The following is a 25569-nucleotide window of genomic DNA, read 5'->3' on the forward strand; positions in this document are numbered from 1 at the left end:
AAATACACCCTGCGGAAACCGGACGCGGTTCTGAACCTGGTGTAATTCACCGAGCGAACTTCATTGTCGCTTATTTTTCGTTTCCAGGATGTATTGCGCGGTGAGCTGACTGCGGTGTGCGCGGTCTGCGTTTTTTTCCACACAAGACCGAATGGAAGTCGTGATGTAAACTGATAAAAATCTGGATGTACATAGGGGATACTCTCAAATCTCCAAAAATGATGTGGAAGACTGCAGACTACACTTAAAACAAAAATAAAGCCGGACTGGAATCATTTGGCACTGACACTTTAACAAGCAGGGTCTGTCTGCAGATCCATACTGCAGGGGAAACCACAGTCAAGAAGTTGAGGCGAATGATTATTTTTAAAAAGCGAATGCTTTATTGGTCCTCATTTGATGTCGGGATAATTTCCAAAGGAACAGCATTGATCTCCATGAGCGCAGTCCAAATGCCCAACATCTCAAAGGTTAGTTATGTGCTACTTGAAAATGCTCGTCTTTGCTACAAAGGCTTTACGCGTGTAAAGAGAGTAAATGTTGAACTGTTTTCTTTACGGTCTTTCAGTCTTTAACTGTTGAAAGGACCAAATATAGGAACAGACAAGAGTCCTCTTTTTGTTTTTCATCCATGCTATTTCCTAGAACCTTTCTTGCCCACAAACAGAAATAAAAATGTCACAATCTCACCAGTGAGTGTGTGCAGACGCCATTTAATACACATGGTAGCCTACACAGACTGCCAATTTAGACAGACCTGTTGTCGTTAATTAGTATGCTGACAATTTAGTTTGTATTCCACTGCCATTATAAACGCAGGACAGCCTTCTATAAATGGGCTTTGTGGTCCACTGCAAAGCTAATGCGCTGTCTAAAAAAAAATCAACTTTTAGAAGAAAGAAGCAAAAATATTTTCCTCCAACCTGACACACTTAAGTGGGTGCTGCAGTGCTTGTGTAACAAAACAGATTTTCTATTTCTAAATCATGTATTGATTACAGTAAAGTGTGATTACTGAGGAAAAAGACCTCGTGTGTGTGTGTGTGTGTGTGTGTGTGTGTGTGTGTGTGTGTGTGTGTGTGTGTGTGTGTGTGTGTGTGTGTGTGTGTGTGTGTGTGTGTGTGTGTGTGTGTGTGTGTGTGTGTGTGTGAATAATAGCACACACAAATATCAGCAGACCATCTACAGATCCCCTTGTTGTTCTGGTGTTTGTGCTTGGTGGGAAGCCTGACTTTATCGCTGCTGTAGTTTGAGTTTAGAGACAAACAGATACCTGGCTGAGGTGAAATACTATGTCAACATTTATCTTGAACATTTAAAGAAAAAGCACCAAAACATTCAAAAGGATACTTATTTCTTCACCTTTACCTCCATCAATGAAACAGTGAATCACATAACCCAGACTAAGACACATATAAAAGTCAAATAAACTGTTAAGACCAGCAGTGGAAAATATACATTTAAAGTTCTACTCTTGCAGAGTCTTCCTTCCTGCTGTCCATGCATGCTCTGTCTGCCCGCATGATTTTTACTCTACCATCTCAAGATTCCAGTTATTTAGTGACTGCAGGGTCCCTCTGCGGCCAGTGCAGAGGTATTTCTGGTACAAAGGAACATTTCTCAACCAAGTTCACTATCAATATCAAACTAAGGCCTACGATCTCAATGAGGTCTGAAAATCTGCTACCAAAAGGGCTCCCCTATAGAAAACAAGTTCTCAGTGGAGCACTTTTTTAAGGTGATTTCATTAATTGAGGGACGACACTGTAGAGCATTTTTGCTGCAGTAAAATGGCACCTAGAGTGTAAGAGTGACAAAATGCTAAAAAGTTGAAGTCAATTGCCTCTTTTGATTTACACCTATTTAGTTTTATAAAATTTAATTCAAGCCATTGTCAGGCTGTGGGAACATTAGGGTTGATAGTTCATAACCTGCAAAGTGACATTATTGCTTGCCACCTGCCTCAGAAAAGGACTGATCAAAAATTCAAAATTAAATAGTTTGAACTGGAAAACTATCATTTCCCCCAAATGTAAGGAATACTGTAGTTTGGCCTTTAGGGTGTTACTATACCAATCTGTACAAAGACAAGGTGTGAAAACAAGACGTTGTTGTTTTACAGGGGGTTTTGTACCAAACTATTTCTTGGCATGGAGTAACTTCCTGAGGTCTTGTCATCACAGTGAGGTTTCTAAGCAACTAACTTCTGGCAGGTACTACACCAGCGATAAAATTATGATGCAAGTAACCTTTGCCAACCACATTATGGTTTCACACAAAAATGCAAGATGAAATGTTCATTAATGAGCTGTAGAGTAGCTGATTTTCCCTGTTGTATACTATTGTCCTAAACTAAGCCAAGCTAGTTCTAGCACATTTCTACCTGTACAGACTTCCGAGTGGCATTCATAATTTCATCAAACCCTCAGAAAGTAAATTAATAAGTGTAATTTCAAAACGTTTAAGCTAGGACCCAGTTCCTATGCAGAGAACCCAAATTCAAACGGTCTGGAACCATATACGCATGTCATCCCCTCTGTCATCTCCAATAAAGGCTAATCTGGCCAAAAAGATTGTAAAACAAAATGTTAAGCTATTCCTTTATAAATGTAAGTGTTATTTAAGTACACAGAGCTTTGGGCACGACACACATCTACAGATATTTATAAAACAAATGGCTGCTCTTGTTCATATAATTAATTGGCCTGCTGTGAGTCTGTTAATCCTCACAATATTTATTGGAGAAAGACAGAGCAGGAATAAGTTGTCCTTAGATAGCGAAAAAGAGGAGGCTTTACGCACAAGCTTTATTTAGTTATATTTGGTAGAATTAACTTTTCCTACTTCATCCTTTTAAGCTCTCTTATTTTCCTTCTGTCCATCTCCTGCACCCCCGGTTTTATTTTCCTCGCAGTCCCCTGTTGTTTTAAGTCCTTTAAAGAACAGCCAATCCCTTGTGTTTGTATTCACTTGTTGTGCTTCTGTTCAGTGTGTATACTTATACTTATACTTACATTAGAAATAGCCCATTATGATGGTTGTACTGTAAGTGAACTTTGAGGTATCTGTTGTTGTAAGGCTATTTCCTCATTTTCTGTATATGTTCAGAATTGACAATGTATTTGAAGATCTCGAGACAGCCAGTGCCAAAGATATTGACCTTTCCTCGTTGGTAGACAGTCCACCGTGTCACTGTGAAGGATTATTTCTGTGAAGCTGCACAGCGCCAGAAGCTATATTTTGCTGTCACTAGGCAACCAGCTGATGTTGATCACTTAGCAAGCATTCCTAATTAAATTAACTAAAGCCATTAGTAACTCAAGAATTAAAGGTCTTCAGCTGCGACACTTCAAGCCTGATTGTGTGTATCATGATGTGTCTCAGTGAAACAGTAACACTGCCAACACTTTCTCCATTTTCCATGTTTAATCTAGATGTATCTGATAGAAAAAAAACAGGTGCAGGTACCTGGCATGACATTTTATTTATTTACTTTTGGTACTTGATTTGTGTGTCCCCAAAAATATGTAAAGATCCTGAGGAATGTGAGGCACTTGGAAAGCAAAGTGCACTAAGTTAAACCTCCTACTGCAAAAATAATGCATAATGACTAAAGAGAATGTGTTGCTTCAGTAAAACATACATTTAAGGAGATTTATATTCAATTTGCAGATTTTGAAAATACTTGAAATCCTCCAGACTTCATTACAGTTGCAGTCATTCTTTGAAATTATAGGAAAATTCATTAAGTGACACTTTAATGGTTAGATTGGCCCGGAATGACGTGCTTCCTCTCTCTCTGTCTTTATTACTCTGACCTCTGTCCCCAAATTCCTCTTCCTCTCATTTTCATCTTTTCTTTCTCAGTCAAAGCCAACAACCAGGGTCTTCTTTCTCTCACATGCTTGTCTGTGCCCTCTCTAGTGTGAACTCCCCCAGCTTGGCAGCAGCTGTAGCAGAGTTTGCCGAGTGCTGGTTGGCTGAAGCCCAGGGAGATGTCACAGCTGTACTACCGGCGGACTGACAGCTCCTCTTACCGGGACCGCATCCCGCTGAGAATAGTGCGGGCCGAGTCGGAGTTGTCGCCTCTGGAGAAAGCCTACCTCGGAGCTGTGGAGAAGGGGGACTACGCTAGTGTCAAACAGGCTCTGGAGGTGTGTGTGTATGCATTTTGGTGTATGTATTTGTATTTATACATGCATTGAATACTGGAACATTTGGTTAGTAAGACATGAATGAATAAAGCAGCTGAAACCCTTACGGTACGTCTACACTACAGGCATCAAAAAATGCTTTCAACGCTTCGCCCATTCACTTGAATGGGGTGACGTAGAAGATTTTGAATCTTCGCCGAACTGCATTGTGGGGAGCATGGCATGGCTTTGCAAGCATCACGAGCATCTATCGGCATCAAAAGTTGAACAATGTTCAACTTTTGAGGCTCGATGCTTGGCATCAGCCAATGAAATCCCGTTTATGCAAATCCCGCCAGTGCAAGCGCAGCCAATCAAACCGCGTGCAAGCTGGGAGAGCCAGACCGCAGTTCATTTCCTCATATTCCAAACGAGATATTACGGTAGCAAATCACCCGGTTCTTTACGACCGGAACTATTTACCGGGATACAAACCGGAGGAACCAGGCATGGAGGGAGGTGGCAGAGACAGTGGGTGAAACTGATAGTTTTTTCGCCTGTTTGGAGAGTTTATATCCAGTTTACTTCGTTTTAACATTGCTATTGCTTTGTATGTCGGGGGCGGGAGATTCATGTGATTGGTTGCTCGCAAAAAATCGCCAAGCTTCAGACACGCCCAGCTCCAAGATGTTTTCATGCCTGTAGTGTAGACGGGCCGTTAGTGATGGATGGCTTGAATCTAATCAGATAAGAACTTTATTTATCCCCTTGGGGAAATTCAGATTTAAAAATTAAATACAATACAAATTAAAATAAAACATAAAACAGTAATAATACAACAAAAATAAAGTCATAAAGTATTGAAATAGGATATCATTATCACAGTAAAAAGTTGAGCATGTGTATGAACATGTTAAATATATTTACATAATTGTGCAGATGTGAGTGCAGGTTAAAGTCTTGATTAATCTATTTGAACATTTCTAAGTAGCTTGTGGAGCCATGATTGTCCTCTTCTCACTTTCAATAATATCCGGGGCTTTATTTACCTTGACAAGTGTCACAACTTAAGTAGACAGGGAATATTGCTAGAGACCATCTGTTCAGTTGTCCCACAGTACTTGGAGTACACCAAATGATGCAACAACTAACAGGGGGCTTGGCACGTAGCAATACAGATAACAACAGATGCAGTTAGGTAAGAAGGAAGAACAAACGACAGAGAAGCTATTCAGTTATTTTACAAGAAAGCAAATCTTAATCTAAGGACGGAACTATTGCACTCAAAGCTTCAACATTTTAGGCTTTTATCTTAATATGTTGCTGTCATGACCAATTAATGCCAGGTTGGTCGGCCACAAGTACTATTCAAAAGAGTATACCTTGATTTAGCATTGCACTCCTTTGACATTGCAGGACTCACATTAGATCGTTTTTCAAAAAAGGATCAAATACATTTTCTCTTTTATTACACAGTGTTTTTCTCCCTCAAATCCTGGTGCATACATTACCCACAATACAACTCCACTAGCGACAGTTCAATCAGACATTCACATATGTTATGCTAGTAGCGACAACATATAGCCTTGAGCCTTTAGCCTCAAGCAGAGATAAGAGCAGCCTACAGAGGTATGGTAATCTCTTTTCTTTCTGACTCCACAAGTCCAGATTTTCTTTCATTTTTAAATGTAAGCTAATATTTAAGCCCTACACAACATCCCTTGTGGACATTTATCCATTTTCATGCAGCTGTTAGAGCCAAACTCTGTAGACTTAAGTTGTTCAGAAAGATGTCAGGATTGAACATTTCCGTTAAAAACAACGTGTTTTCCATGTCAAAGACTACTTTCTCTTTTAATCAATGATATTGATACAACCAAACCCTGACTTTCTTCCAGGAGGCAGAGATCTACTTCAAGATCAACATCAATTGCATCGATCCTCTCGGCCGAACGGCTCTACTGATTGCCATTGAGAACGAGAACCTGGAAATCATTGAACTCTTGCTGAGCTTCAGCGTCTACGTCGGAGATGCTTTGCTTCACGCAATCCGCAAGGAAGTGGTGGGAGCTGTGGAGCTGCTGCTTAATCACAAGAAGCCCGGCGGAGGCATGCAAGTAAGGAGGGGAGGATGGAGTTAGAGTGTTGTATGTGTAAGAGAGTGATCTGAAGACAAAGCTTTGAGGATACTAGAAAAGGATCGTTGTTGATGTTAACTTTGGTTTCCAAAAACATGTTTCTTCAAGTTTTTCCTGCAACCAAATCATGTTCTGATATTTAAACATACAGTTAAAGGTGGGGTAGGTCATTTTGGAGAAACCAGCTCGAGTGCACTAGAATTTGAAAATACACAACCGGAAAAAATCTCCCACTTCCTTACAGAGCCCCTCCTCCAACACACACGAACGCGCACATGACCAATGAGGGCACGAGATAAGTTTGTGCACAGATGGAAGGCTGACTGGCAGGTAGGCCATCCAGTTATTTTAGCCGGGCCGGCTCAGATGATTGGTCGTGCTTTTTACAGTGCCACGGCTTCCACAGATGATATTTTTTAATGCATTTTTTGTCAAAGCATTTCATATATTTATTGCTATCGGGATGTAAAGAGCATTCCATGGAATATAACAAAAAGTGTTTCTGAAATAAATTACATTAGCCCACCTTTAATGTTGATCAAATACACCAGCCTTGCGTGTAAATGGTATAATGACCAAATTTTATCCAAAATAATATGATATTTTGGACAAATGCAATGTGCAGCCAACACCACGCGTATTGTTTATCATAAAGGGTGGGAGCAGTCAGTTTTAAATCTAAATGAATAATAAAACCTCCAAACCCCACTGTGTTTGAACCCTGGAAAGTCCACAGTTTAGTGGCCAATAATGTAATAAATGCCAACAAAATCTTTCATTTTTAAATGTAGTCAATTTGTATTATATTAAGAATATAAAAATGGTGATGTTTTGAGCAGATATTACATTACAGTAGTTTTACATTTTTCTCATTGTGTAGGTTTCAAACTGCACGCAGTGGCCTGAAGCTTTTTATATAATCTGAAATAATCGACCCATTTTTTTTTCAACAACAACAAAAACTGAAACTTGAAATGGCTGTCTTCACAAGACTTGATCTATCTTCTGGAAATGGAACAGGTCTTACAGAGTGAGATTTAATTAGAGCATCAACTAATAAGAGAAAATGTGATGTATATTTTTCCAAATGAACAGTATATTACTTTTTTATTTAGTGAGGACTGAGATTAGCTGGAGAACGCTGCAGTTCAACCCATGCACCTACTCTTTGAGAAGTGCCTTTTAAGAGCTTTAATTGCTGTTATAAAAAACTAAAAACAGACTAATTAATTTCAGATTGATGCCCCTTTGCACCGTTTGCTCTCCACTCAAGGAGTTTTTTCTTTGTTGTTGTTTACTGGTTCCTGACACACGAGAACTGTACTGACTAGAAAACACACACACATGAATTCACATGCTCTATTCCTCTCTCCTTAGAAGTAATGCACCATGAACCACAAAGGAACAGATGTGTTGTGGCTTCATTGATCAACTGAAGGGTGGATGTTATTGCTGTGCCTTTTTAGAAGATGTGCATTTGTCTTTGATAGAATAAACTGAAACGGTGGAAAAAGGGACAAATGAAAGGAACATGAACAATATATAAGGGAACAAAAGAGAACTCAAACACAAGAGATAGCTCTGTCGTGTTTGCTAAATGGATGTGGGGCGAATGAGATATAGAGGCCAAAAATATCCCGTCCGACCCCCTCAGCTGTGACATCAATAAGCAGCCACATTTCCCCCTTTTCCCTTAATGTCTTTGTGCGATAGTGCTTCTTCCATTACACGAGTAGGTTGTGAAAATAGATCACTCTTGTGCTACCAAGCTAATCGGTTATATTAAATGGCAGACTGGGAAACGTGTATTCCTATCAGTGTCTTTTCTGGAGATTCATTAATAAGAAGATTAATTTCATGCTCTCTTGGTGTCTAGTTTCCTTTCTATTTTGCAGGCTGTCAGAATGATGTGTCTGTTATTTTCTAAGAAGTGTTATGGCTTGGTTGTTGCATAGGATGCCAGCGGTATGAACAGCATCATGTCATTCTTCAGAGTAAAGATACGATCTCTCAAAGGCACAAACACCAGAGCTCATAACGCCTCAATTATAAGGAGCTTCAGGGTTTTTTTTTTTCCATTGTTCTTCTTTTTGTAGTCCACATATAGAACCTGCATGTAGACATTAAGATAGCACTGTAGGAAATCCCGCTTATCCCCCATATAACACAGAAAGCATGTCATCTAGCTCGAATCCACACAGATTTGAGCTTATTTTCCGCAGTGTCATGAAAAAATTGAAATGCTCTGCGTCCCATTTTATACTAGCTTTTTCTAAACGTTTGTGATGTTGTAGGATGACAGGAATCAGTGGGGACTCTCAGAAAAGACACACTGTGTGGTGCAGCAGATGCTAATCTTAATCATTGTGGTGTCGGTGGATGCCTCATTCTAATATGAGTAACAAATATGCATTACAAGAACTACAAGTGGGCTATTATTGTGCTTCTCATATGCATTACAAGAACTACAAGTGGGCTATTATTGTGCTTCTCTTCTCCGCTAATGTCATTACTTCACATCTAGCAGCCTGCACTCCTCCTGCTCCGTGCTTGGGCTCGGTCCAAGGCAGTTTGATGTCGCTTTTTTGATGTCCGTCCTCCTCCCACCACATAGAGAACAAAGTAAATAGCTTATTAGATCACCCTCCTCTGCGAAGAATGACGACTCACAGTCAGACGTGGCTCTGTGCCACTCTTTGGAGTCGCTGCTGCCCTGAGACTATACTCGGAGAGAGTGACAAAATATTTTTTTTGTCGCAGTATGGATAATGAAACGTTTTTGAGAGAATTAGCCAATCCCTTGATAACTATTCTTTATGGTTTTTGAGTGACACTGAGCTCCACTGGTACTATTTCGTTTCATAATACTCTTATGTGAAAGATTTCTTAAGAAACCTACAGTAAAGAACAGTTCAGATTAGGGCTGCTCGATAATGGCAAAAATCATAATCTCCATTATTTGGGTCAATAATTGTAAATGCGATTATTAAATGTGATTATTCTTTAACTTTGAAAACATCCATTTATTGGAGAAAAACAATTTGAACAGTATGTTTTTAACAGTTGATTACCCTGAACTTTAAGTATAATTCAACTGAAAAAAAAAAAAAACTATAAAAAAAAAAAAAGTAATAATAAAATAATCGTTTTATTTCGATTACGTTGTTTTCGTAATCGTTGCAAGCCATAATCGTAATCGCGATTAAAATACGATTAATTGAGCAGCTCTCGATCAGATCTTGTATTACATGTGACTTGCACATTCAGATCTATGTCTTTTGGCTTGTGAAAACAGAATAAATATATATAGTATATTGAGACATAAACATTGCAAAAATGATTCCAGACATCAGCCAAGCAAGACTCTCAGTAACTCTTTGGTTCAGTCAGAATGATGTCACAACCAAAAAATGTATAAGTAGGAAATACGTCACAGATATCTATCTATGTGTATATGAGATGAATAATCCCAATTTTGGGATAAATAAATGATATCTATCTGTTTCTCATAATGATTATTGATATCCCCTTATTCTTCCCCCTGCACCTTAAGGTTAAAACGTGTCCATTTGTATTAAATGTCTCAATTACTGTAGGATGGATTTCCAATAACATGTATAGCAAAAATATTGCATGCTATCAAACTGAACTAAGATAGAGAGCTTGAGAAATATGAAAAATGAGTTTGCATTTTAGTTTTGAGCATGTTAGCATGCTGGTTTTACTCATTAATGCTACAGCCTCACAGACGCACCAAATGTGCACTTTTAGTTTTTTTGTTTTCAATGTATAACAGTGCCCTCATGAGGTGAATGAAGAACTTGATTTACAGTTTATGCCAGGTATTAATTGTGACCATAGCCGTGGGAAGTAGGGGTGCTGGGGGTGCTGCAGCAGGGCGGTGACGGCTCGGTTCGCTCACGGCCGGCACCGCCCTTAATGTGTTATTTAAACGGCATCATTGAAGTTGTGCTGACAGGCGACAGAGGTCCAACATGTCTCCGCAGCGAAGCCACTATGTAAAGGTCCTAATAGCATGGCTATCCTCCAACACTTCTCTGACTATCCCGTCTCTCTCCTCTATGTTTCCCTCACAACAAATTGGATAATAAGGCCTTCAATTAAAATAAACGAAAACAGCCAGCTGACTCCTCTGCAGCCTGCAGCCGGGTTTTCCCTCTGAATGACATGGGAATAGCAAAAGGGGTTCAGCTGGAGTGGAAGATAAGAGGAATCGGCAGAATGAGTTTCTATCTGACCATAATGATTCCCTGTGAAATGTGTGAAATACTAAGACGCTGCGGACTATACCCTTTACAGCGGTCATGATGTGGATGACATTTTGTCTGCAACTTTGACAAATGGGCATATTTTTCTTGATGGTATTTGAATTCTTTTCGCAGCTCAAAGCGCCTGTTCTTTTGGCCTTGCTTATTCCATTGAACTCCACTGTAAAGACCTTTGATCTGTTCTCAGAGAGGAACTGTTTTAAGCAAATAAACAGCTTCCACTGCATTGAACATGTCCGTTAAACCTGACAGAAGGCAAAGAGACTCTGATGTTTATACAATTCTAAAAGGCAACAAAAGGTCAAGGCCAAATGTGTTTCTTCAAATATTTGTTCCATGTGTGATTGAAGCGTTGACTCTCTCCTCTGAAAGGTGCCTCCTATCTTATTGGACAAGCAGTTTTCTGACTTCACCCCTGACATCACTCCCATCATCCTCGCTGCACACACCAACAACTATGAAATTATTAAGCTTTTGGTGCAGAAAGGCGTGTCAATGCCGCAGCCACATGAGGTGGGTAAAGCATTTGTATTTGTTGTTTTGATCAGTGAAATCACACACCCCCAAAATGTCAAGAACTGTTCAGGGAACAAACAAATCAGTGCAGTTTTTACACTATATTATGTGGGGTTATAAAAGTGTTATATGTTCATTATTATTATCCATTTAGTTTATACAGAAGATACTCTATGGAGCTTTTACAATTTTGAATTAGGTACTTAGTTAGTATCTGTTTAGTTTATACCATGAATTATTGAATAAAGATCCTATTTAAGATGTAATCAAATAACAGACCGTGACTGAATGTCTGTGATGAATGTTTTCTGATGCTTTTCAAGCATCTGTGTTTTTTAAGATTGTGATCTATTACAAATTAAACTAAATTATTATTTATTTTTCCGTGATTGCACATCATTTACTAGATCAAAAACTTGTCAACGTCTAAATAACCCACCCAGACATGACAGTGATTACTTGCATAATATAATAATAGATACAGAGCCTTTACTGCGGGACCAAATCATGCACAGAAATGAGCACGTTACTAAACACCATGAAGCCTCATTAGAATGTGTTATGCTCTGTTTGATGTTGCAGGTGCGCTGTAATTGTGTGGAGTGTGTGTCTAGTTCAGACGTGGACAGCCTGCGGCACTCACGCTCCCGCCTCAACATCTACAAAGCGCTGTCAAGCCCCTCGCTAATTGCGCTCTCGAGCGAGGACCCCTTCCTCACCGCGTTCAGGCTCAGCTGGGAGCTAGAGGAGCTCAGCAAGGTGAAGAGAAACGTCCTTTTACAGGATTTGATTAGCTGTCTCTTGCATTCACTAACCTCTCACTGCCCTTCCATGATACCGTGATGTAACCTTCCACGAATTTTCAATTTATTAGCCCCGCTTTTTAGTTAAATTGCTCTTGGTGATACAAATATAATAAAAGTTGAGCTGTGAAAATCCAGAGGAATTATAACAAATGATTGGTCCTTGCCTTGATGGTATATTAATTCCACACGGGAAAAAAACAAAACTATCTTCTGTATATTTTAGAAGACATATAGCAAATACAAATGTCAGATCCTTTCTCGACATAAAACTTGAGATTTCCCATAATATATTGAGTTGACTACTGTCAGGGTTGAGTGAGGCAAGCAGGACCCAAATGCAGATAAACAGAAAATACCTTTATTTCAAGGCTACCGATACAGAGCTGAACTCTCTTTCCCGTGAACACAGTCAAACAACAACAAGGAACTCACAAAGACTAACAGAAAACACAGAACCTAAATGCACACAGGACTAATCAAACAAACAAGAGACAGGTGAGGAGGGAGGAGAAAACACAGGGGCACCAGGTGAACACAATCGGGTAATCAGGTAGGAGGGAAAACAGACGGAAAGCAACAGGCAAGACAGGGGGTGAACACTTTTCAAAATAAAACAGGAAACCAAAGACAGAAAAAGACAAAACAAAACACAACACAGACAGATCGTGACAAATACAGCTCCAAGGTTTTTGAAGGAATATTGACGCTAAGCTGTATCCTGTATTCCTAAGGTGGAGAACGAGTTCAAATCAGAGTATGAGGAGCTGTCACAGCAGTGTAAACAGTTTGCCAAAGATCTCCTGGACCAGACAAGAAGCTCCAGAGAGCTGGAGATGATCCTCAACTACAGAGACGACATCAACTTATTGGAGGATGAGGGCAACAACGACCTGGCAAGACTCAAACTCGCTATCAAATACCACCAAAAAGAGGTAAGCAAGGAATATAAAGCTATCCTGTTTTTGCTTAGAGCCTAATTTAAAGCTTTCTGGATGGATGAGAAGGCTGTGAATAGAATGCAGTGAGTGAGTTACATCTGTAGGTCATGTGATACACTCATCCTGCCATTATATCACATTTTATATTATTATTATATGAGATTTGAAACACAAGAAAGCAATAGTCTTTGAAGGACAGAACATGTCAGGCAGAAAAAGTGTATTCTTTGTTCTATATTTAGGTGTAATTGGAAGGCAGCAGGGAATGACATCCTCCTGCCTATCAAAAACTGATAAAACACACAGTCGAGTGCACCTGCCCCCCCTCTTGCTTTGAGCTGTGACAGTCAGATATATTTTTAATATCCCAGATTCAGCCTATTGAATTGTGCAAAATACAAGAAATCATATTAGGGTTTTTTTCCAGGCTTCTCTTTGCCTCTCCACAAATATTTGTTGTACCCTCCTGTCCAGTATTATTTGTGACATTATCTGCTGCAGAGCTTGTTGTTAGATTTAAATGCAAATATACCCCATGCACCATTTACCCATTGTTTTCTGGCCAAGAGTGCCAAACCTGCAGGTTTTGCTGCAGTGAGCCAATACATTCTCACTGCTGTCACTGCCTGAAAAATGGTATTGTGGTGTAATGATATTAAATCACTGTCAGGTACTTTTTTGACGGCGCCAGAAGCTGGTTTGAATAAGATTCTATGTTTTTACAGCTCACACAAATGACAGAGCTGCAATTCAATTAACAAAGAATTGCAGCGGCAAGGTAATAATAGTGTTTCAATGTTAGGATTGTAACTGTTGCTGTGTGTGTAAGATATCTACTTTTTTAAAATAACAACAGCATTTTGTGTAGAAATCTACCTAAGTCAATTCAGTCATGTTGTCGCTAAAAAGACAATAACATGTCGGGATTTCTTCATACAGTGCATCCAGTTAAACATACATTGTGTAATATTGAATGCAGAATATGAAGAACATTTGGTTTTAAAGCAGTGGAAAGCAGACAATAAATGAATATTGAGTACTTTCACTATGTAGTTTGATTAGAGAATAAATTGGACCCTTTTATTCAGCAACTCTATGGGACGTGACATGCATTGAAAAAGTATATTCATTATTATGGGATATGGTTTAGCCTAATAACTCCAGAGGAACACTTCACAGTCAACTGATTTGATGTGTTTCTCTGTTGTTTGATAAACATTTGTCAGTGGGTGGTCATTGACAATTAGTATGGGGAAAAAGGCTAATTGAACAATTTAAAATGTACATTTTATTTCAATCAATTATATTTAATTTGTGCTATTGCCTCAATGGCTAAAAGGATGCCTCTTTAATGCATTGCATTTGATTTCAAATGTAAATGGTGAACTGATAATAGCTTAAACGTCTTATAATTGTTACTGATTACAAAAGATGTGTACTGTACACTTGCATTCAGAGTCTTCCGTACATTGATTAGTTAGTGATTGCTGTAATCAATGTACAATTATTTACAGCCTACTTTTAAATGTTAGTGCTGTGGGTCAAAATGGAAAAATCCTAAAAGTGATGCATGATATTTTTCTGGCTTGAATGGAGGATGCGGACCGTTTATAGCGTCGCTGTTATGGGATGTCTTATGGCTTCCTCAGGCAATAAGAAAGGGGTGAGATAGATATGATGCTGCAGAAGTGTTCCGCTGTAGTATATAAAGGTGAAGCAAAATGATGAGGAAGCAGACACATTACTCCCGGGAGCAACTTATAATTAATCTAGCTGTCTATTGCCGGGAGCCCTGCCTGGCTGCCGGAGCAGATGCACTTTTGGAAGCGTCTCGATTAATGACGCTGCTGTTTCCTCCCTCCTCCATACAGTTGTTGTGCGTATTTCCTTTGTTGGCAGAGGAGCATGTCGAGTCCCGAAAAGGACAATTGGGAGTATCGCACAGGTGGTCATGATGATTGACAGTCTCCTGTAATCCAGCCCCTCATCAACCTCTCTGTTGTTGGCAGTAAATATCTCATTGCACCCACAGTAATAACTCATCCTCTCCTGTGGTCGCTGCCACAACAGTTACCCTCCCTAATTATTCAGGACATGTCCCAATATGCCCTTCTCCTGCATCCAATCCATAACGCCCTTCGATCGCACCGGGACATTGATAGAGGGCAGTGTCTCATGATGTGGGTAAAAATCCACCTAACTGCCCTTTAAAATGACAAATCTGGCAACTACCAACTAGACTGGTGGGCAGTCATTTCAAATAAAAGTAACTGTGTGTACGTGAATGTTATAAGAAATGATAACAGTCCTGTAGTGTATTGGATTATTTAAATTATCTCTAGTTTCTAGTTTCTTAATGCAACAGGTGAACATCAGCCATTGCAGCAAAATCTTAACCTATTTCCTAAAATCATATTACCGTACATATTTGCGTATAATGAAGCATTCGCAAAAAAAACATGACTTTCATTCTCAAAATAAATCCAGGAAATATGTTGATTTCTGTAAAAAAACAACTCTGATTCTGCATTTGGTAATGTAATTCTGATTGTAATGTTTGTAGTATGTGGACCGAATTACTCTGAAGGAGGCTGTGTGAAATTGGATTTTATGTAAATTCTGCCACACAAGCAAAAATCCCATTAATAGTTATCTTGGCAGCGCTGTTCCATAAGATGCAGCATTACAGTATATCCTTCAGACAATCTTTAGTAAACAGTTCATTGATCCGGAAAGAGGAAACATTAAATGAGTGAAGTATTGTACAGCATTAAAGATGTGCTCCATAAAATTCCTAACAAAATGACAACAGAGGAAACCGTTTAGCTTGTCTGTCAATGTAACAGCGCTTTTCTTCTGAAGAGACGGTTAATGGCATGTGTAAGGTGAAAATGTATACACACACACAAACACACACACACACACACACACACACACACACACACACACATACATACATACACACACACACACACACACACACACACACACACACACACACACACACACACACACACACACACACACACACACACACACACACACACACACACACACACACACACACACACACACACACACACACACACACACACACACAGAAGTGTTTAAAGTTATTGCTTTGTGCCTGTGACAGTTCTGCCCTCTGCGAGGCATCGAGGGTTAAATAAACGCTTGGATGAACTGGAATGGCTTGAAAGAAGGTTTTTGCAGAGAGCAGTTATTATGTTCAGGGCGTTTTGTCTGTGTTGGTACCACCATTCATCTCTTTTACCGCTTTTGCAGACAAACACTCCAGCTCTTAATAATAATTGGCACTCACGACACACGGTCGGAATTATTTCTTCCATAGCAGTGGCTGTTGATGATTGTCGCAGTGAGTGACGAGGAGTGACCTTCAACTTAAAAACTCAAGGGCATTCGTCCTCTTAAGCCTCCTATGCATAGTGTGTGTTGGCACGCATTTCTATATTCATCCTTGCATGTGTGTGTGTTTTTTAACTTTGATGCTGTTCCGAGGGTTTAGAAAATAAATCTGTAATGGTCTGAGCGGACAGAGCAGTCTACACTTTGATGCGGCGGGATGCCAAATCAGATACATTTGATAACTACACAATAAAGTGCAGATAATCCCCTTTACCTACCGGAGGGTTTCAACAGAGGAACATTTCTATTGATGTACTTACACAAATGTAGGTGAATACATAGAAGATTCACAGTGTGAGGACAAACAGACCTTCACTTTATTGTTGTGACTCTCAGAGGCACCCAGGGAAACCTGTCTCCTACATGCTACAGTTTGACGTTGCCCCATTGTGAAATCTCATAAAAACTGCAATTTGGCATTTCAAAATGTTTATTTTGCCTCCATTAAAATGGAATTGCTCAATAAAATATGCTGTGGAGTAAAGGATCATAATTAACAATCAATTGTTTATGCAATTTCTCGACAACACATATCAGTGTTCAAAGTTCAGTAGTCCAGTATGAACAGCCTTTAAATGATAGTTTTCCGAACATGACAAATGTAGATAACTCCAGTTCATTTCCCAATGCAATTATTGCAAGGTGATATGTATTAAAACAAAGTATAAGAATATCATATTATAAGGACAGATTTCTTCCAATTGTGAACTAAATGACCAGACATATCTCATGTAGTTTTCTTAGGGAGATGTTGTGCTTAATGTAATCTATCATCCATCTTTTCTATTTAAAAATATGTATTTATTTTGACATTCGAAATAAGCTAAAACATAACCAGTTGTAAGTCAGTGTGTGGCAGTGTGAAAGCGCAGCAGAGGAGTTCCAGCAGATATATCACCTTTGTGAGGCCGCAGGGAAACTTCACACAGTAGGAAGCACCCTCAATTGTCGTCTCACACTTCTAATGTAAGGACTCTTCTGGCACCTTTGGAAAGCTGACAGTGTGGAGAAGCAGGAAAAAAAATATTTAAAAAATATATATATATATACTTTCCATCACGACTTTAGACCAGGAGGGAATGATTTTGAGTTGTGTGAAGAAGCCAACGGCGAAACATATCACACTTCACTACTGCTCAGCTTTGGAAGTGGTGGTGATGACAGAGAAAGGGACAGTTGAATAGCAGAGGTGTGTGACAGGGTCGGTCTTTCCCCCTAATGGAAAATAGAAAGGTAGATGTGTATAAGGAATGGAAGGTACAGTCAACAGGATTCTGGTTCAAAATATTCAAAATACTACAGCAGCATAAGGGAAATGAACAAAACAAATTACATTAGTAAGCTCTTTATATTTTTAATTGAAGCCAATGTATGAGACGCTGCTATAATTGCTTAGCTTGTATTTTACCTATTCTTAACTACCGTACTGTATATAAAACAGGAAAGTTCACTTTGTCTTCCTGCATAGTAAAATACTGGGAAAAACAAATAAAAACACATTAAGACACAGGTTTCCTTTGTTAAGTCGATAATCCCATAAGGTTTTGGAGACGTTATTATTGCAAATCTTTTGCTAAAACAAATGCATATCAGCATGGATACATTTCCTAATTATAATGCTAATTAGCTTAATTTCTGACCTCATTAGCTTCACTGTCGGGGTTTAATACATCATGCTGATTAAGCCAAGATATCAGGCAGCTCAAGTGCCTCTTATTCACTATAATTAATTAGGAACAGTGTTTTGACAAGCAGTGAAAGATGAAGGCTCAACGTATTGGTTATGGACAACTTACTTGTACCCCATAAAAGTCCAAATGCCTGTGAAAAACGGGTGTTATAAAGTAATCACAGCTGTCTTCAAATTGATGGAAACAATTCTATTTCCAGCTGCTGCAGAATTTAAAACAATGGCTCCATTTTTTGTATCATATTATTCACGGAGCTCATGTACTTTATCAGAAGATTTAGCCTGCACCCCTGGGGCAGCTTCAGACTTTGGTTGCAAACATTTGATTTGCAGATTTATCAGGTTCACGCCAAAAGGAGTCATATAAAAAGGGAAAATCAGCAGGTAGCTTTTCCACTTTTTGAATCCCAAAAGTTAACATTTGGTATAATGCTTGTATAGCAACTCTTAGTGCACAGCGACAGCCAACATTTCTTGCAACATATAGTTAGCTATTCTCTCCCCCCTCCCCCCCCCCACATAAAGAGGGTAGAGAAATAAGAGTATCGTCTTCCTCTCCACTCATCCATGAAATGCATCCCCTCCTAACTTCCCCCTCTGCATTACCTCTCAAGTTTTGTGGCATCATTGTAGTCAAAGTATGGAAATATGAGCCATTTTACTCCAGACCCTGACACAGATAGGGATCTCTGGTTCCCATGGTAACGAGGCTGCAGAGTTGGTGAATTGGCACCCGACGGAGCCGTCGACACTTTGACTCTGATATAGAAGCTCAACGTGATAATGATGATGACAACACTGTGTGTGCCTGCGTAAGTGTGTTTGCATTTTCCCATGCTGTTAGAGGCATTGATACAACACAGAGTTTGTTTGTTTGTTTCTAGGAATTCAGATTCCTAATGTCACCAGATGCTGCCCATGATGCAGTCCATTTTGCGGTCCCACAGCACACACACAGTTTGGCATCATGTGAAATCTGTACTCAGTTACCAAGAGGAGTATAACAAAAACATTTCCCATGTTATTCCTTTCATTGTTGCAGTGTCATAAGGTATTGGTCCCACAGGAACACAAAACATCAACAAAGCCAAACAACGGGAAAGATGAATAAGAATATTTCCCACATGTTGATTTGCGTTCCAACCGCTTTCAATTAATCTTGTCATGCAAGATGAAGTTCTGATCATATTCAGACATCTCTGGAAGGAGTGCTCTGGTATTATCTTAAAAATGCCATGCACTCATAAAAAACATTTATTGTAAACATGATTCTTTACTGACTTCGGTCCCTTTATGTGTTTTTGTGTCAACGCAGCCATGACCAGATTCCCTTCTTACTGTATATGTGTTGTTGTACACCACCAACATATCCCACTCCTACGTATATATCCTCTGAGCTGGAGCTTGCTGCAGTTTCCAATTCTGGCATATGGCCACTGGGGCATTATGGTCTGTGAAAAACTACTAAATAGACTCAGGCTGAGGATACTCTCTCCCAGCAGTCTTAATGCTGGAATCATGCCTAAGACGAGTGTATGAGGAGTTATTTTTAAATCTGTATTTCCAACAGAAAAGTTGAACTATTCGCTTGTTTCATTTAGTTTGTAGCGCAGCCAAACTGCCAGCAGCTCTTGGCGTCCCGGTGGTACGACGAGTTCCCCGGCTGGAGGCGGCGCCAGTGGGCAGGGAAGTGCATCACCTGTGTGTTCATCGGCCTCCTCTACCCTGTGTTTGCTGTCTGCTACCTCATCGCTCCCAAGAGTCGCCACGGCCTCTTCATCCGCAAGCCCTTCATCAAGTTCATCTGCCACACGGCCTCCTACCTGACCTTCCTGTTCCTGCTGCTCCTCGCCTCCCAGCACATCGTCACCACCGAGCAGGACCGGCAGGACAGGCAGGGTCCGGCTCCGACCACCGTGGAGTGGATGATCCTGCCCTGGGTGCTGGGTGAGTAAAAAGGGTGATGTATCCTAATGACTTTGGTGATACCCAGACGTTTCCTCTAACTCTACCATAGGAATGACAATGTGGCTCAGTGAATTCTCTCTACAACCATTGAAGGGATTGCCGTGAAATTGCACTGCAATGAATTGATATGTATACCGTTGGGAATCCCTAATCTGTTCATCCAGATCCATTAACAAGCAAGCACTTTAATTTGGTTAAAGATTGTTTCATCACCTAATAGCTTAGAAAAGGTAAAGACATCTAAGCCTGACCTTGCATTTATTGCTAATCTAATGTTAGCGTACAAACATGAGATGAAGAACATGGCAACATTTAAACCTGCTAAGCATTATTGTAATACCTTTACCTGCTCCGCCCAGCTGAGAAATTATTCTTATGTTACTCTTTTGCACACTTCGAATCCCAAAAAGACTTTTAGAAATATCTGCCTACCAGTTACTTTATATGTTGTTAATCTATGGTTTAATAATATATATATATATATATATATATTTATTAAATAATCAGTTAATCTCTGTCCTTCTAGGATTCATCTGGGCAGAGATCAAACAAATGTGGGATGGCGGTTTCCAAGACTACGTCCATGACTGGTGGAACCTGATGGACTTTGTCATGAACTCTCTATACCTGGCAACCATTTCTCTTAAGATTGTAGCCTACACTAAGGTAAGCTAATATTTCAAAACAGTGATAAAAGGGACAGGTTTAGGTTAGCCTTCTTGTGTTCTCACTTTATATGTTTGCCATCCCTTGTCCTGTTCAGTACAGTGGGAGTAAACCCAGGAACCAGTGGGAGATGTGGCACCCAACACTAGTGGCTGAGGCAGTGTTTGCCATAGCCAACATTTTCAGTTCCCTGCGCCTCATCTCGCTCTTCACTGCCAACTCTCACCTGGGGCCGCTGCAGATCTCTCTGGGGAGAATGCTGCTGGACATCCTGAAGTTCCTCTTCATCTACTGTCTGGTAAAACACTGTTATCATTTGTGTACCCAGGCGGGAATATAAACATGCAAACAGAAACATATGGATTGACCTAAATCAGGGGTGTCAAAACTTTTTTCACTGAGGGCCACATACAGAAATATATTTGAAGGGCCGGGCCACAGCATGGCTTTCCATAGGGTTTAATTGATGTTGTTACAAAAGGTGTTGCAGCTCATTCCTTAAAACAGAAGTCTCAGACTGCTTATAATAAGCGGAAATATGAAGGGTATATTTCAAACTTGTTATGCAAATAAGGTTATACGTTTTTTCAAATGTAAATGCCTGAATTTATTTGAAAAGTGGGAATACTAATGTGTATTATCTGTTTACTATACATATATATTTAAGAAGTACAACATAAGAAAAGCACCAGTTTCTGGTGTGGGCCATATTTTACTTTAAGAATTGTCTGAGGCCCAATTCAAAATGGCCATAGTTTGGACACCCCTGACCTAAATAATGCATCCACTCCACCCACACCCTCTTCTTCTTCAGGTCCTACTCGCTTTTGCTAACGGGCTGAACCAGCTGTACTTTTACTATGAGACAAAGGCTTCAGATGAGAGGGGGAAATGCAAAGGCATCCGCTGTGTGGAGCAGAATAACGCTTTCTCCACGTGAGTTCACATGAATCTAAACTTGCTAGCATGTGTGATTTTGTGAAATTAGGTGGCAAAGTAAGAAACAGTTGTGTGTATATACTTTTAAAAGTATGTGAAAAGTGTTCATGTTGCTTAGAAGAACAGATTTTAAAGCTGTTTTTGAGTGACACCTGTCTTTCCTTCACAGGTTATTTGAGACCCTGCAGTCTCTCTTCTGGTCCATCTTCGGTCTGATCAACCTGTATGTGACCAACGTGGATGCAGACCATCAGTTCACAGAGTTTGTCGGGGCCACAATGTTCGGCACTTACAACATCATCTCACTGGTGGTGCTCCTCAACATGCTGATAGCCATGATGAACAACTCCTACCAGCACATTGCAGTGAGCACAGATCAAACATACTAAGAACAAAAAGCTGCATGAGTGTTTTTGAATAGATCATGTTCGCAGTGCTTTTGATCTAGCCCTAATCTCTGTTTCAGGACCATGCGGACATTGAGTGGAAGTTTGCTCGGACAAAGCTGTGGATGAGTTACTTTGAAGAAGGGGCCACACTGCCGGCCCCTTTCAACATCATCCCCAGCCCCAAATTATTCTTGTACTTTTTATGCTGGATCAAAAGGCATGTGTGCAAGATAACAGGATCCAAGCGCAGTGAAATCTTTGGAAGTCTCGGAGTAAGTCAAACACAAAATCACACTTTAATATGATTAGTTTCACAGGGATGGAAAAAAGGGTTTGTTTGTCTTTAATTAGAAGTATTTCTTGTTTTGTGCTTCAACACTAAGAAGCCATATGGAGTAATACAAATGTGCAACACTGTGGAGAAAAATGATGTCCTTTCTCATCTCCCACTCTTTTACTTACTCATCCTCTTTGCTACCTGATGTCTCTGCAGAGACGAGCAGCAGAGAACCTGAGGATAAACACTCAGTACCAGGTAAACAAAGTCAAAGAAGCAGCGAATGATTACTGCCATCTGCTAGTGTGTGTGTGTGTGTGTGTGTGTGTGTGTGTGTGTGTGTGTGTGTGTGTGTGTGTGTGTGTGTGTGTGTGTGTGTGTGTGTGTGTGTGTGTGTGTGTGTGTGTGTGTGTGTGTGTGTGTGTGTGTGTGTGTGTGTGTGTGTGTGTGTGTGTGTGTGTGTGTGTGTGTGTGTGTGTGTGTGACACACAGCGCAAACGTTCTGCTCTTCGACTGCCTTTCCACGCCATTTCTATCTGTCAATACAATCTCATACAAACGCTTTACAATTACACCCAGTGGGATGTTCGTCTCCAGTCTCTTCTTCCTACTTGTCATTATCTGCAGGTGGTTATTGTAAACTTTTCCGATGAAGCTTATCAAGTATTTCCTTTTGCGCATGTATAAATGGAACATTTGACTGTGAGTTTTGAATTGAAGCGGCTCTTTCATTCAATATTAAAGGATGTTACTGTGTTCATATTCCCTTTTTAACCGATGTAGGAAGTAGTGAGGAACTTGGTGAAACGTTATGTGGCCGCCATGATTAGAGACGCCAAGACAGAAGAAGGCCTGACTGAAGAGAACTTCAAGGTAGGCACAGTTTTTGGTCAATATATCAAAATATACCTCAAGTGACAAAAAAAAATAACTTGTCCATGTACAGAGACTGTTCTGCACTCGGCATAATGCTTTATGGCTTCTTTTCAGTCATTGTTTTGTTTTTCTGGCACAAAGAACTTCTGGCTGCTTCGATCAGTGTTATTTTCAGCCACAACAAGCCTTTTTTAACACTAAACACTCGAAGGAACCTGCTTAGTACCAAACATATTGGAGCATTTGGCTGCTTAAAAGCAGACACTCCTCTAAGGAGTTTGTGGAGCCAGAAAGGAGAGTGAATGTTGGACATTTATCAGGTGGACATAAACAACTCCAAATGCATGCTGATGTGTCTCTGTTACTAATGGGTGCCTCATCAACCTGAAGGTGAGCCAGTGTTTTGTTTATAGCTCTGCTTCCCTCAGATGGCTTAACAAATGAGTTCACAAAAAAAAAGAGAGTTCAATCGGCCATTGTTTAGCATCGTACCATTCTGGCTTGTTAAGACATATTGTCAATAGTTTGTCCCCTGTGATTTAGATGAAAATCCTAAGACCATTTAAATGTTCTTTTATGCCTTTGAGAGAAAAGAGCTGCTGCTGTGTCATTATTAGGAAGCAGTACGCTCTGCCCACTTAGTATTGACTGAGATGAAATTGAAGCGATACTCAAAGCAAATACAAAACAACTGGGGCTAGTAGTTGAATGATAAGCATGACTTGATTTACCAGGGGAGCTCACTCTTTGCTTTGCTCTCCCAGGAGCTGAAACAAGACATCTCCAGTTTTCGATATGAGGTGATGGGCATGATGAAGACAGGGAAGCCTGCTCTTCAGGGGGCAAAGGCCAGTGGCAGCTCAGCGGAGTCCAGCCTTGCTTACCCCAACTCGTCGCTCAAGGTTGCTCCCGCCCCCCAGAGCAGCCAGGGGAAAAGCAAACCCAACAGATTCAAGATCATCGCATCCATCCTGAAGCAGAGCTGTTCTTCAGCTTCACCGAGACCGCCCGAGGTCTTCAACGGGCTGCCTAACGGACTGGTGGTCTCCGAGGAGAGCTCAAGTAAAAAGTCAAGCCACAAGAGAAATCCCCCCAAAGATGACATTGACTTTGGCTTGTTAGAGACACGCCACTTGGGCAGCAGCGAAGCCACATCGGGGGCAGGAGAGATTCCCAGAGAGATGTACTCTTTGTCAGAAGAAGCGGGGGGGCCGGAGGTCTCTGACGCAGAGCAGCGAGACAGAGAGCAAAAGGAGATAGGTGAGAGAGGACTCCTGCTGACAGAGAGGGAGGAGGAAAGTGCAGTGAACGAGGCCAAGGAGGAAAACAGTGAGGTCATCAACACCAACAGCAGCTCCGATGAAGGGGGGAAAATATGAGCTGATGAAAAGGATAAAGAGAGTTCAACCTGCAGTGACTCGGTAGCTATTGGATGTTTGTCAGGGTCATCCGAAGAAGAAGCATAAGATGTGAAACTACCTGAATAAATAACCAGCGGCTAACTAATGTTGGAATGAAGACAGACAATCAGCTTCAACTGAGGACGATATGAATTGAGTTATTATAAAGCGAATGATCAGACTTGATCTTTGGAGACTCAGGGAGGCCTTTGGTTTGTGTTTTAAATATATTAGCAGTGGAGATGCAGCAAAGGCACACGTGGATTTAGATTTTAGGATTTTTCATCTTATCTCATCCCTGATGATTGGAAAGTAATTATTTTCTGAAACTGATCATTTCCTCTATATTTGACCCCCTCTCCCTTACCTGACTTCCTTTGAAGTATACTCACTTTCTTCTGTCCTTCATCATTCTCTCTCTACCTCTTTTTCCTTCCGTTTATCTCTACACCGCTTCACGCCCTGTTTCCTTTATCTCACTTGAGCAATAGATGTGTTCTGTTTTAGACCCAACTCTCTGCCTTACTTTGTCCGTTTCTGCACTTTGCACACTTTACACTGGCATACATTATCTCAAAGATGTGTCGAGCTCTGATCGTGCAACAACAATTCTGTCAATGTTTTTCTATGCAGAAACCTGGGATTGTGATACTCATACGTACTTTTAATGGTGACAGTTCATGACCAGTATTCTCGTATGTACAGTAGAAAACGTGGAACAATAAGATAAATACAATATGAACACAGCCTATAAACCATTAAAAGAAACATATTATTCATGTTTTCTCACTCCTACAGAAAAGAAAATGTTATTTTGAAGAGATTTTCTGTTTTTAACTTGTACCTTTTCGATGTCATGTTTGAATGAATGATGTTAGATGATAGAGATTAAAACAAGAAACATGTATACTTCTTTTTTTGTATTTTTTGTCTTGTTCTACAGATTGCCGACGGATAGAACCATGAATATATATCAATAAATTAACTTTTTGTGCTGACAATATTGTATCTTAGATAACATAGTTAAGATTTAAGTTCAACAATGATAATGTTTTCTAAATATAGTAAGTGTTTTAAATGTGGTTATCAGAGCAAGGGTAATCAAAGCTCTGGGTTAA

General features: G+C 40.1%; 1 protein-coding gene across 2 annotated transcripts; it reads left to right on the forward strand.

Annotated features, from left to right (window-relative positions):
* LOC307018843 (short transient receptor potential channel 4-like) lies at positions 1–25363 on the forward strand. 2 transcript variants are annotated; one of them, XM_079649298.1, is made up of 16 exons: positions 1–470; positions 3925–4154; positions 6032–6250; positions 10933–11073; positions 11659–11835; positions 12614–12814; positions 19538–19883; positions 20431–20570; positions 20668–20868; positions 21385–21506; positions 21679–21874; positions 21976–22170; positions 22392–22433; positions 22959–23048; positions 23372–23441; positions 23816–23951. In XM_079649298.1, exons 2-15 carry the CDS (start codon positions 3996–3998, stop codon positions 23417–23419), a joined length of 2277 nt encoding a protein of 758 aa, XP_079505424.1. In that variant the 5' UTR covers positions 1–470; positions 3925–3995; the 3' UTR covers positions 23420–23441; positions 23816–23951. The 2 variants fall into 2 exon arrangements, with proteins under 2 accessions (XP_079505424.1, XP_079505423.1); XM_079649297.1 differs by lacking the exon at positions 23372–23441 and having other exon boundaries at positions 23816–25363.
* The last annotated feature ends 206 nt before the right edge of the window (positions 25364–25569 follow it).

Source organism: Notothenia rossii (assembly GCF_949606895.1).
Source record: "Notothenia rossii genome assembly, chromosome: 9".
Classification (NCBI taxonomy): Eukaryota; Metazoa; Chordata; class Actinopteri; order Perciformes; family Nototheniidae; genus Notothenia; species Notothenia rossii.